The 14,431-nt window shown below is 35.9% G+C and overlaps 1 protein-coding gene across 1 annotated transcript in view; it reads left to right on the top strand.

Annotated features, from left to right (window-relative positions):
- Positions 1–14,431, top strand: part of GPLD1 (glycosylphosphatidylinositol specific phospholipase D1) — a 220,839-nt gene that overhangs the window by 56,175 nt on the left and 150,233 nt on the right. The window contains exons 6-9 of the mRNA XM_053714797.1: positions 6,540–6,588; positions 9,070–9,124; positions 14,168–14,275; positions 14,373–14,400. Coding sequence (XP_053570772.1) covers positions 6,540–6,588; positions 9,070–9,124; positions 14,168–14,275; positions 14,373–14,400 — 240 coding nt within the window. The remainder of the gene's footprint in view (positions 1–6,539; positions 6,589–9,069; positions 9,125–14,167; positions 14,276–14,372; positions 14,401–14,431) is intronic.

The raw sequence follows: 14,431 nt of genomic DNA, 5'->3' as shown, positions 1-14,431 counted from the left end.
AATTGAACCATCATCTCCAAAACTTAGTGGATTGCAGATGAGTCATCTGTCAATCAACTGAGGACTATGGCAGATGAATCATCTGACCTATTTCATGAATGAAAGACTCACTCATTTTTTAAATTATATCCTACGACTTGACCGAGTACGCTCAAGTTTACATTCACTTTAATTTATATGTTATATAGGTCTTATGCAGGATTAAAGAGACAGTCTAGTCAAAAATAAATTTTCATGATTCAGATAGGGCATGTAATTTTAAACAACTTTCCATTTTACTTTTATCATCAAATGTGCTTTGTTCTCTTGGTATTCTTAGTTGAAAGCTAAACCTAGGAGGCTCATATGCAAATTGCTTAAACCTCTTATCTGAATGCATTTTGACATTTTTTTTACAACTAGATGGGGTTAGTTCATGTGTTCCATGTGGATAACATTGTGCTCACGCCAGTGGAGTTATCTAGGAGTCAGCACTGGTTGGCTAAAATGCAAGTCTGGCAAAAGAACTGAAATAAGGGGGCAGTCTGCAGAGGCTTAGATACAAGGTAATCACAGAGGTAAAAAGTATATTAATTAAACTGTATTGGTTGTGCAAAACTGGGGAATGTAAAGGGATTATCTATCTTTTTAAACAATACAAATTCTGGTGTAGACTGTCCCTTTAACTGGTGGATTCTAACTGATTAACTAATCAACCAATTGACCAAGTCTGCAGTAAAATCACCTCTGAGGAACCATAATATCTAGCACAATTGTTTTCCTAGGAAGTTATACAGTGGGGGAAAAAAGTATTTAGTCAGCCACCAATTGTGCAAGTTCTCCCACATAAGAAGATGAGAGAGGCCTGTAATTTTCATCATAGGTATACCTCAACTATGAGAGACAAAATGTGGAGACAAATCCAGACAATCACATTGTCTGATTTGGAAAGAATTTATTTGCAAATTATGGTGGAAAATAAGTATTTGGTCAATATCAAAAGTTCATCTCAATACTTTGTTATATATCCTTGGTTGGCAATGACAGAGGTCAAACATTTTCTGTAAGTCTTCACAAGGTTGTCACACACTGTTGCTGATATGTTGGCCCATTCCTGCATGCAGATCTCCTCTAGAACAGTGATGTTTTGGGGCTGTCGCTGGGCAACACGGACATTCAACTCCCTCCAAAGGTTTTCTATGGGGTTGAGATCTGGAGACTGGCTAGGCCACTCCAGGACCTTGAAATGTTTCTTATGAAGCCACTCCTTCGTTGCCCGGGCGGTGTGTTTGGGATCATTGTCATGCTGAAAGACCAAGCCACGTTTCATCTTCAATGCCCTTGCTGATGGAAGGAGGTTTGCACTCAAAATCTCACGATACATGGCCCCATTCATTCTTTCATGTACACGGATCAGTCGTCCTGTTCCCTTCGCAGAGAAACAGCTCCAAAGCATGATGTTGCCACCCCCATGTTTCACAGTAGGTATGGTGTTCTCTCTCCTCCAAACACGACAAGTTGTGTTTCTACCAAACAGTTCTACTTTGGTTTCATCTGACCATATGACATTCTCCCAATCCACTTCTGGATCATCTAAATGCTCTATAGCATACTTCAGACGGGCCCGGACATGTACTGGCTTAAGCAGGGGGACACATCTGGCACTGCAGGATCTAAGTCCCTGGCGGCGTAGTGTGTTACTGATGGTAGCCTTTGTTACGTTGGTCCCAGCTCTCTGCAGGTCATTCACTAGGTCCTCCCGTGTGGTTCTGGGATGTTTGCTCACCGTTCTTGTGATCATTTTGACCCCACAGGGTGAGATCTTGCGTGGAGTCCCAGATCGAGGGAGATTATCAGTGGTCTTGTATGTCTTCCATTTTCTAATTATTACTCCCACAGTTGATTTCTTCACACCAAGCTGCTTGCCTATTGCAGATTCAGTCTTCCCAGCCTAGTGCAGGTCTATAATTTTGTTTCTGGTGTCCTTCGACAGCTCTTTGGTCTTCACCATAGTGGAGTTTGGAGTGTGACTGTTTGAGGTTGTGGACAGTTGTCTTTTATGCTGATAATAAGTTCAAACAGGTGCCATTAATACAGGTAATTAGTGGAGGAGCCTCTTAAAGAAGAAGATACAGGTCTGTGAGAGCCAGAAATCTTGCTTGTTTGTAGGTGACCAAATACTTATTTTCCACCATAATTTGCAAATAAATTCTTTCTAAATCAGACGATGTGATTGTCTGGATTTGTTTCCACATTTTGTCTCTCATAGTTGAGGTATACCTATTATGAAAATTACAGGCCTCTCTCATCTTCTTAAGTGGGAGAACTTGCACAATTGGTTGCTGACTAAATACTTTTTTTCCCCACTGTATTTTACACATGCAATGCAATGAAAAATAGGCATAGTGCTGTATCATCACACGTTTCTACTATTTTATTGCTTATTTTTATTTATAATATACTCAAATAAAAAAAGCATTGCAATTTCTATTATGCATATGCACTGCAGTATTTAAACATTATTATTAGTTCTTTCTTTTTTCTTGCATTAAAAAGTTAAATGAAAGCTGTTTAATTTGATTTTGGAGCTAATGCGTTTCATCATACAACTGGACCTTAAAGTGATGGTAAATTTAGCGCAGTTTGTAAGTATATTCTAACAGAGTGACATTGTTAATCCATAATGTTTATTTATTTTTTAGAGTCTTAAAAATATTTTGTTGTTGTTGCTCAACAATACTATATACAGGTCCTCAAAGACCTCTCCCCCCATTTTATTTTTGTTTTTTATATTTAGTGACATTTCTTACTGTACTCCAACCAGCAGCTTAGCCATACGGCTCACTGATTTCTATGTGGGGCCTTCACTCTTGTGCAATGTTATGGGCTGTGGTTCTATTAGAAATGCCCTTCACATATGTAGTTTCCTCACCAAGAAAGTCCCCATTACCTGATAGCAACACAATTAAACAGTGAATCGGAACAAGAGTTTCAATTAACTGTTAACGTGTATTGCTGTATTATTAACGTGGAACTGTTACAGGGGGAGTATAATGTAGAGCGCACACTGCCAATTATGTAAAGTGGACGGGACCACTCAATACATCACTACACTACAGAAAAAGAATGGCAAGGAGGAAGCGGGAAACACAGAAGCAAGGAATTAGTAAAACGTATTGTATATTAACATAACTAAATTAAAAAAAATAAAAATCAGATTGCTTGCCAAACTAACTTGATATAATGATAGTTTCCAGTACTGTACAATTTACCATCACTTTAAGACCTGATTCCTTGCTGGCTGCTAAGCAGAACTTCCATTGCTATATATTTTTTTTCAGTAAAGTAAAATCTTTTTCACAATAAAAAAATGTCTTATTCATGCATCAAAGGAACTTTATTGCTCTGTAAAAATGTTCTAAAAAGAAAATAATCCCAGCATTCTTAATGTGAGACTTCCTAAATGTTGGAAATTATTTGATGTTATCAAAGTTCTTTAAATATATTACAACACTAGATCTGTTATGAATTATCATCTAAAATATATATCAAGCTGTATAACCAGTAAACTCTTACAATATTTAGAAAAAGCAAATGATCTTGGGCCCGTTTTTTTACCTTGAAAACAATGTGTTTCACAAAGGGGTGTTCCCTACTTTTAAAGGGACACTGTACCCAAATTTTTTCTTTCGTGATTCAGATAGAGCATCACATTTTAAGCAACTTTCTAATTTACTCCAATTATCAAATTTTCTTCATTCTCTTGGTATCTTTATTTGAAATGCAAGAATGTAAGTTTAGATGCCGGCCCATTTTTGGTAAACAACCTGGGTTGTTCTTGCTGATTGGTGGATAAATTCATCCACCAATAAAAAAGTGCTATCCAGAGTACTGAAACAAAAAAAAAAGCTTAGATGCCTTCTTTTTCAAATACTGATAGCAAGAGAACGAAGAAAAATTGATAATAGGAGTAAATTAGAAAGTTGCTTAAAATTGCATACTCTATCTGAATCACAAAAGAAAAAAATTGGTTTCAGTGTCCCTTTAAGTATGTGAAGGTGATGCATACATTACAAAAGGACTCACAAAAAATCATAATAAAAATAAAAAAAAAACATATAAAAAGGAATACATTAAATATTAAAATTAAAATATACAGTAAAAAAAGATAGGCTAACTTACAAGTGAGGCACTATCTTAACTTGGGCACGTAAAGGGGCAAATTTTCCGTTTACGGGCACATGTTAAATAACCAGCCATTACAAGTGGCTAGTTAATGTGACCGCGAGCTCACGTTTTCACTTTGCACTAAGCGCAATTAACCAGTGGTCAGACCTCTGGTTAAAAATAAAAAGTTGCCCCAATTGCCCCAAAAATAAGGAGGATAGTTCAGTACCATAATATAAATATATGAGCTTTTTTTTTTTTTAAAAAAAAAAAAACTGCACAAAGCAGTCATAAGGGGTTAAAGTGAGGGGATGTGGGGTGTTAGAAAAAAACGGCACATAAAGTGCTTTTAAATGGAGGTCAATGGGGGACTGTGTTTTCTCTATAAATATATATGTATATGCTTATAAACAAATATATTTATGTGTTTATATGTGTATATACACATATAAACACATACATATATATGTATATAAGCATATGCATATATATTTATTTATTTCTGCCCAACGCTGTGTGATTTGCTCCCTGGGCTGCGCTAGCTAGTTTGCTATGGCTGCCGGCATGAAAACGAGGCTCCCATTGGAGCCTATTGAAGCACGCTCTCGTGAGCACTTGGCTTTAGGCAATGCGAACACGAGGTCGCGTTTGCATTGTGCTGTGCCTGTAATACCAGTTCACATTTGCATGCATTGGTATTACTTAGTGGAGAGCAAATATAGCGCTCACGTAAGCGCAACATTGCTCTCCACTCATAATCTAGCCCTATATTGTTTAAAATTAAATACATTAAAAATCATAATGAAATTCTTCTGTATAAACATTTTCCCTCTGTTGTTTTATCTTGCAAAATAAAAGGTGGTCAAAATATCTAAAATACTTATTACGCTAACAGAAAAACACCTGCATACGAAAATAGAGGGGATTGTAAGATAATAAACACTGACAACAAAGTAATCTAATTTGTATTAATGACGGATTTCAGTTTTAAATTGCGACCCTGCTCTGCTCCATGGTAACTTCATTTTCAATTTCCCCATTCACTGAGCTCCATTACTTTCAATTGGAGACACCTGGAAATTCGCAGGGATAGTCCCTTTTTGTAAAATTCCCTGCGGGCAGCCTCTGCGAGTGTTGACGTGCTTTTTCACATCTAAACTAGCAAAATATTTAGAATCAGGTCCATAATTATAAAAAATATCAAAGCAGTATCATTTTGGGACAACAACCATAATGCCAATGGAAAATAATTGAAACTGTTATTGAAACTGGATAGTAACAAAATATGAACCTTTTAGATTTTGACATAAAAATAAAATGAAATAGATTTATAAAATGATTTCTTTTTAAAGGGATAGTAAAGACCAAATTAAACTTTCATGATTCAAATTTGCTTTGTTCTCTTGGTATTCTTAGTTGAAAGCTAAACCTAGGTAGGCTCATGTGCTAATTTATAAGCCCTTAAAGGCTGCCACTTATCTGAATGCATTTGACAGTTTTCAAAGCTAGAGGGCGTTAGTTCATGTGTTTCATAAAACTAACATTGTGCTCACTCACGTGGAGTTATTTAAGAGTCAGCGCTAGTTGCCTGAAATGCAAGTCTGTCAAAAGATCTGAGATAAGGAAGCAGTCTGCAGAAGCTTAAATACAAGGTAATTACAGAGGTAAAAAGTATATTTCTATAACAGTGTTGGTTATGCAAAACTGAGGAATGGTAAATAAAGGAATTATCTTTTTTTTAAACAATAACATTTTTGGTTTTTACTATCCCTTTAAATTCACTATATCTGTAGTACATGTTTACTGCTTTATTAATTTGTTTTAAAATTGATTCTAGCTCTTGTGCAAATAAAGTACAATATAATTTTTAAAAGAATATTGTATTAAAACATTTTTTGTTACTTACAAAAGAACAACAGTAAAGAAACCTGAAAGATAAGGTAATTATAAAATACCATGCACAGCCTCACTTCCCTCATCTTTGCTGTTGGCAATTGATAAGGTGCCACAATAGGCTGCCTACCTGCTCTAGCAAGAAGAAGGCCTATTACAAGTCTGCCCCAGCTCCTAAAATCAGAATCTTTGTTTTGGGCTGTAAGAAGGAAAAGGTTAATAAAAAAGGAATTAAAAAAGTAAAAGCTACTAGTATTATTCACTGCTCCTGTTGGCGGTCAGTAGCAGACCTCTGCAAGCCTTACAAGAAACCAATCATTTTCTCTAGTTCGGAACATCTACAAAAAACAAAAACTGATACATATGGAATCCAAAAAATGGTCTACAATATCCCTTTAACTATTAATTAACTGACCTTCTTTATTAATATTTGTAACAGAAGTAAAAGGACAAAAATTAAAAAATGTTATGAAATTGAGTTTGTCCCTATACATTTCCAGATGGATTTTCATGGCTCGTATTCAGAAGCTCACCAAGCAGGCGATTTTGGTAAACCTCATTTTTTATCTTTTGTGGAAATTAATTAAACTATTTTACAATCATAATCTACTGTTAAAAATTAAGAACTAGTTTCACCAGCTTTTGCATGGGAGGTTGAAGGGATTTAGTGTGTGTGTGCGGGCAGGAGGGGTTAAAGGGTTTTTTTTTTTACTTGGTTCGCTTTCCTCTAAACTCCTCATTCCAAGCTGAGGGTAATAAAATGCTCCTGCTTCTGCCGGGTGAAGATGCAGAGGCGATTCCATAAGGGATGCAGATAGTATTAGGGGAGGTATATATATATATATATATATATATATATATATATATATATATATATATAGGACTGCCTGCAAAATGTAATATTTGGCAAAACAATGTAGAAACAATAGAAGAACGTGTGTTTTACATAGTAATATACTGTATATTTTTCAGCATTCATCATTATGTATTACATTTATTAACGTTTTAGTGTGCTTTCCAATTCGTTTGAGACCAAGTGAGAGAGTGTGGTAATAACGCCTAAGCCCAGCCCCTGCGACCAGCCCCGGGGCGCCAGGAAATGTTCAATTTGAGCCTACTTTATTTCCTTAGCCGTTCCAATCCGTTACGGTCATGGGCTGCAAATTGACATAGTAAAATCACCCAAGTTACATGTAGAATATCATAAGAACAGCTGGTTAAAGGGATATTCCAGCCAAAATTGGAAATCATATGGGTGCATTGCGGTATTGAACAGAAACAATTTCGTAATATGCATGCATTAGCAAAAATGCTTCTAAGAAAAGCTATAGCTGTGTATTTAAGTATGCACCGTGCACCAGCATTTTAAATACAGCACTTGTTTAGAGAGCCTAAGGTGCTTGTACCATGTGGTAATGACTCAATTTGTTAATTGCTGGCATGATAAAAGCCCCACTGATCGTCTGAGAAGCTGCATTATTTAAAATGTGGGTGGAGTGACAATATCTAGCTATGCTTCACATGCACATGCAGAGAAAAATGTTAACACTAAAACAGTGATAACTTTCACTAGAAGCATTTTTGCCCATTCATGTTTATTGCAAATATGTTTTTATTCAAAGACGTAATAAATCTATGTGCATTTAATTTTTGACTGGAATGTCCCTTTAAAGACATGAAAAACTATAAGAAATGTTCTTTTTTTTTTAGTCATGTTCAATGACGTTAATAAATAAGATTATCATAAGCAAAAACAAAAACAACAATGCAAATAAAGCTCATACCACACTTCAAACTATGAAACAAAAACACAACTTCAATATGGATGATAGAAGTTACATTTATGAAATAAAGTTGTTGGATGTTTAAAAATGTAAATTAAAAAAATACTCAGACAAATATGAAAATGTTTATAGCGTATACTTTAGTTTTATTAATTATAGGCTAAGAAAAAATACTGCTTTCTATCAGATTAGGCAGTCATTGTGAATATTGCCAGGTTTGTTTAGGTTGTTTATCATTCATTTCCATAAATATTTGTAAAATCCCCCTAAAAAGCAAGGGAAACACACAGTTATAAGACTCATAGTTGCTTTCTGTTATAAAGAAACTGAGGGCACCACATAGTGTGTAGTTTTAATGATGTAATTACACAAAATATCAAACTCACAAGACTGGAGCAAAATGATGCTGTTCATACACTGCAAACACAATTGAGATGCTGTGAAAAGTGAGCTGATTGACCATCCAACGCTGGTTTGACCTCGGAGCACCCATAGATGTACTGAATTGCAGTTTGTGTAGCTGGAAAGCTCACTTGAGGATTCTTGAGGATTCTAGTTATAGAGCAGTCGGCTGGAATGCTGTTGTCCTAAGTCACTTGTATAGCACCTTCAGGTGATTACATTTTGTGGGGTTTATATAGGGTGGTTATGTTCTGGAAACCACACACCATGCAGTGCCCTGTGATTACATTTTGTGGGGTTTATATAGGGTGGTTATGTTCTGGAAACCACACACCATGCAGTGCCCTGTGATTACATTTTGTAGGGTTTATATAGGGTGGTTATGTTCTGGAAACTACACACCATGCAGTGCTCTGTGATTACATTTATCACATCTGACCTGTGTGGCTGTGAGGAGCATACCATGCAAATTCTGTTATTCTAACTGGGAATTATTGGGTGAATAAAGGACTTTAACTCAATGGTGGGTTATTAGACATTACAAACTGTATTGATATTACCTGAATTGATTGTGCACCCCATGTAGTTCTTACACCAAATAATGGAAATAAGTGTTTGTTTTGTTGTTCTTTAGTTTGGTATATATTGTTTTTGTGTGTCATTAATGCTAATGTTGATAACACAATATGGGCCAATGTGTGAGAAAATAGTTTAGATTATTTTATTTATTTCTAAATCAGAAATGAAAGTGCAAGTAAAAAACAAATGTAAAAACATGGGAATTATGTATTTGTGTTTTCATTATGTCCATTTGTATTGTTTTTTTTTTCTTCTTTTCCTGTAGGGGGCGATGTGCTTAGTCAGTATGAGCTTGACTTTCATTACCTAGAGGGAAAATGGTAAGGGAAGTGCTATTTCTGTAGCATTAGTAAATTATATCGATTACAATCTCTTAATCAAGATTACTATATGTAGACTGGGACTGACTCCAACCTTTAAGCATATGTTAGGTTCTTAACTTCTCCGTCATTAAGCCTCTTAGCATTTGTGGGGCCCTAGACAAGATCATTTTGTGGGGCTCCTCCGCCAAGTGCCCTTTTGCTCTGCTCCCTGAAGGCCAACTCCTGTCCTGACATTCAGTGTTGCCTATAAAAAGAATAACACTAAATATTACACCTCCCGATAGCATAAAAACTAAATTCAACATGTACGCGGGTGCCCCTCTTGCCCTGCCCAAAAGGCATACCTGGGCCTGCATATGTAATTCTTATATAAAATGTTTAGTTATACATAATGAAACACCGCTGCAATGTAATTGTATTATTTATTTTGCCCCCTTTTTATGTAATTTAGCACTGAAAACTGAGCAATTTCTAATCATCAGAAATGTAAATACGCCCTGCTGACTTTTCAAGGCTAAATATATTGCTGAATACTTGTCCTAATTGGATTTATCATATAGCAACAGCAAGACAATGTATTTTATACTAACAAGCACAGAGATTACGAGTTTGGCGTTAGCCTTAAAAAGCAGCGTTGAGAGGTCCCAACGCTGCTTTTTACCTAACGCTGGTATTACGAGTCTGACAAGTACAGGCTCACCGCTCACTTTTCTTCCGCGACTCGAGGCTACCGCAAATCCCCTTACGTAAATTGCGTATCCTATCTTTTTAATGGGATTTGCCTAACGCTGGTATTACGAGTCTTGGAAGAAGTGAGCGGTAGACCCTCTCCTGTCAAGACTTCGACCGCATTTAAAAGTCAGTAGTAAAGAGTTTTATGGGCTAACGCCGGAACATAAAACTCTTATCTAAAGTGCTACAATGTACACTAACACCCATAAACTACCTATTAACCCCTAAACCGAGGCCCCCCCACATCGCAAACACTAAAATAAAAAAATGTAACCCCTAATCTGAAGACCGGACATCGCCACCACCTACATTATACCTATGAACCCCTAATCTGCTGCCCCTAACATCGCCGACACCTACATTATATTTATTAACCCCTAATCTGCCGCCCCCAACGTCGCCGCCACCTACCTACAATTATTAACCCCTAATCTGACGACCAGACATTGCCGCCACTTTAATAAATGTATTAACCCCTAAACCGATGTACTCCCGCCTCGCAAGCACTAGTTAAATTTTATTAACCCCTAATCTGCCGTCCCTAAAATCGCCAACACCTACTTACATTTATTAACCCCTGATCTGCCACCTCCAACGTCACCACTACTATATTAAAGTTATTAACCCCTAAATCTAACCCTAACCCCCCCTAACTTAAATATAATCTAAATTAAACGAAATACATTTAACATAATTAAATAAATTAATCCTATTTAAAACTAAATACTTACCTATAAAATAAACCCTAAAATAGCTGCAATATAACTAATTGTTACATTGTAGCTAGCTTAGGATTTATATTTATTTTACAGGCAACTTTGTATTTATTTTATCTAGGTACAATAGTTATTAAATAGTTTTTAACTATTTAATAACTACCTAGCTAAAATAAGTACAAAATTACCTTTAAAATAAATCCTAACCTAAGTTACAATTACACCTAACACTACACTATAATTAAATAAATTACCTAAACTACCTACAATTAATTACAATTAAATTCAATAACTAAACTAAACTAACTAAATTACGGAAAAAAAACCCACTAAATTACAGAAAATAAAAAATAATTACAAGAATTTTAAACTAATTACACCTAATCTAATCCCCCTAATAAAATAAAAAAGCCCCCCAAAATAATAAAATTTCCCTACCCTATACTAAATTACAAATAGCCCTTAAAAGAGCCTTTTGCGGGGCTTTGCCCCAAAGTAATCAGCTCTTTTACCTGTAAAAGAAAAATACAATACCCCCCCAACATTAAAACCCACCACCCACACACGCCTACTCTAAAACCCACCCAATCCCCCCTTAAAAAAACCTAACACTAACCCCCTGAAGATCACCCTACCTTGAGCCGTCTTCACCCAGCCAGGGGCACAAGTGGTCCTCCATACGGCAGAAGTCTTCATCCAATCGGGGCAGAAGAGGTCCTCCAGACGGCAGAAAGCTTCATCCAAGCGGCATCTTCTATCTTCATCCTTCCGGAGCGGAGCCATCTTCAATCCAGCTGACGCGGAGCCATCCTCTTCAAACGACGTCCTAACGAAGAATGAAGGTTCCTTTAAATGATGTCATCCAAGATGGCGTCCCTTGAATTCCAATTGGCTGATAGGATTCTATCAGCCAATCGGAATTAAGGTAGGAAAAATTCTATTGGCTGATGCAATCAGCCAATAGGATTGAGCTCGCATTCTATTGGCTGATTGGAACAATATAAGGGGGGATTGGGTGGGTTTTAGAGTAGGGGTGTGTGGGTGGTGGGTTTTAATGTTGGGGGGTATTGTATTTTTTTTTTACAGGTAAAAGAGCTGATTACTTTGGGGCAATGCCCTGCAAAAGGCCCTTTTAAGGGCTATTTGTAATTTAGTATAGGGTAGGGGAATTTTATTATTTTGGGTGGCTTTTTTATTTTATTAGGGGGATTAGATTAGGTGTAATTAGTTTAAAATTCTTGTAATTCTTTTTTTATTTTCTGTAATTTAGTGTTTTTTTTTCCCGTAATTTAGTTTATTGAATTTAATTGTAATTAATTGTAGGTAATTTAGGTAATTTATTTAATTATAGTGTAGTGTTAGGGGTTAGGATTTATTTTACAGGTAATTTTGTACTTATTTTAGCTAGGTAGTTATTAAATAGTTAATAACTATTTAATAACTAATGTACCTAGTTAAAATAAATACAAAGTTGCCTGTAAAATAAATATAAATCCTAAGATAGCTACAATGTAACTATTAGTTATATTGTAGCTATCTTAGGGTTTATTTTATAGGTAAGTATTTAGTATTAAATAGGATTAATTTATTTAATTATGTTAAAAGTATTTAGTTTCATTTAAATTATATTTAAGTTAGGGGGGTTAGACTTAGGGTTAGACTTAGGTTTAGGGGTTAATAAATTTATTATAGTAGCGGCGACGTTGGGGTCGGAAGATTAGGGGTTAATAAATGTAGGTAGGTATTGGCGACGTTGGGGGTGGCAGATTAAGGGTTAATAAAATTTAACTAGTGTTTGCGAGGTGGGAGTGCGGCGGTTTAGGGGTTAATACATGTATTAAAGTGGCGGCGATGTCCGGTTGGCAGATTAGGGGTTAACAATTGTAGGTAGGTGGTGGCGACGTTGGGGGCGGCAGATTAGGGGTTTATAAGTATAATGTAAGTGGCGGCGATGTTGGGGGCAGTAGATTAGGGGTTCATAGGGATAATGTAGGTGGTGGCGGTGTCCGGAGCGGCAGATTAGGGGTTAATAATATAATGTAGGTGTCAGCGATAGCGGGGGCGGCAGATTAGGGGTTAATAAGTGTAAGATTAGGGGTGTTTTAGACTCAGGGTTGATGTTAGGGTGTTAGGTGTAGACATATTTTTTATTTTCCCATAGGAAACAATGGGGCTGCGTTAGAAGCTGGACGCTGCTTTTTTGCAGGTTGTTTTTTTCCAGCCAGCTCAGCCCCATTGTTTCCTATGGGGAAATCGTTCCCAAGCACGTTTAGCCAGTTTACCGCTACCTTAAGCAACGCTGTTATTGAGGTGAGATGTGGAGCTAAATTCTGCTCTACGCTCACCTTTTTGCGGCTAATGCCAGGTTTAAAAAAACCTGTAATACCAGCATTGGCTTAAGGCAGCGTTAGAAAAAAAAGCCTCGTTAGCAACGCACCCCTGTTAACGCCAAACTTGTAATCTAGGCGAAGGTGTTTACTATCCTTGTAAAATATATACTATTTATTCATTCTGGGCCATATCAAAGTGCAAATGCCAAGAAACAATTAAAAAGTCACAATTTAACATCTTTGAAGTTTAAATCTAAACTTTATCTTTTTTTCACTATGTGTTGTAAATTATTGTTTGGCATTGAAATTTACAACTTTATTTTTGTTTACAAAAGTTTACCATCTAACCAATAAATTATTATATCAAGGTTGTACATCATTTTTTAAGAGGAATTACAATGGATTATTTTTCACAAACAAAGCCATGGCCAACATTTTATAAATACTTTTTTTCTAAATCAAAGGGATACTAAACCCAATTTTTTTTAATGATTCAGATAGAACGTGCAATTTTAAGCAACTTTAAAATATACTTCTATTATCAATTTTTCTTCGTTCTCTTACTATCTTTATTTGAAAAAACAGGAATCTAAGATAAGAAGCCGGTCCATTTTTGATTCAGCTTCCTGGATAGCGCTTGCTGATTGGTGGCTACATTTAGCCACCAATCAGCAAGTGCAACCCAGGTGCTGAACCAAAAATGGGCCAGCTCCTAAGCTTACTTTCTTGCTTTTCAAATAAAAATAGCAAGAGAAGGAATAAACAATTATTACAGGAGTAAATTAGAAATTTGCTTAAAATAGCATGCGTTATCTGAATCATGAAATAAAATATTTGGGTTTAGTATCCTTTTAAAGGGACACTCAAGTCAAAATTAAACTTTCATGATTCAGAGAGCATGCAACTTTCCAAATTACTTCCATTAACAAAATGTTTTTAATATTTACATTTTTCAGTCACCAGCTTCTACTGAGCATGTGCAAGAATTCACAGAATATACGTATATGCATTTGTGATTGGCGGATGGCTGTCACATGATGCCGGAGGAGTGGAAATAAAACATAACTTCTAAAACAAATCTACAACTCATTTAAAGTTCAGACTAATTGCTATTGCTTATTTTATCATGCATTTAATGATTATGCAAATTACTGTATTTACTGGTCCTTTAAGTGAAAATTTGTTTAGCAGTATATTCAGAACTAAAATTGTAGGAATCAAAGATGTTTTAAACTATATTTCTATTTCTTGCTTTTCTTTAGGTACATACCAGCAAAGGACCTTGCCAATATTTACCGTGAATTTTATGGCCAGACAGTTATAAGTGAGAGTACAATCGTTGACTGCACGTACATACTTTTCCTTGAGATGTGCGTGACTATCAAACCTTCTGCATTTCTGCAGATACAATCATTATCCAATCACTCCTGACTGATCACATTTATGTATAAATATTATTTATTTCAGGTATGGTGAATTCTATGCTGTTGCCAAGGTAAATGTCTTTTTGGTTCTGTGGAAAGCAA

This window comes from Bombina bombina, chromosome 5, assembly GCF_027579735.1.
Source record: "Bombina bombina isolate aBomBom1 chromosome 5, aBomBom1.pri, whole genome shotgun sequence".
Classification (NCBI taxonomy): domain Eukaryota; kingdom Metazoa; phylum Chordata; class Amphibia; order Anura; family Bombinatoridae; genus Bombina; species Bombina bombina.
This window is presented reverse-complemented; position numbering and strand designations above follow the sequence as displayed.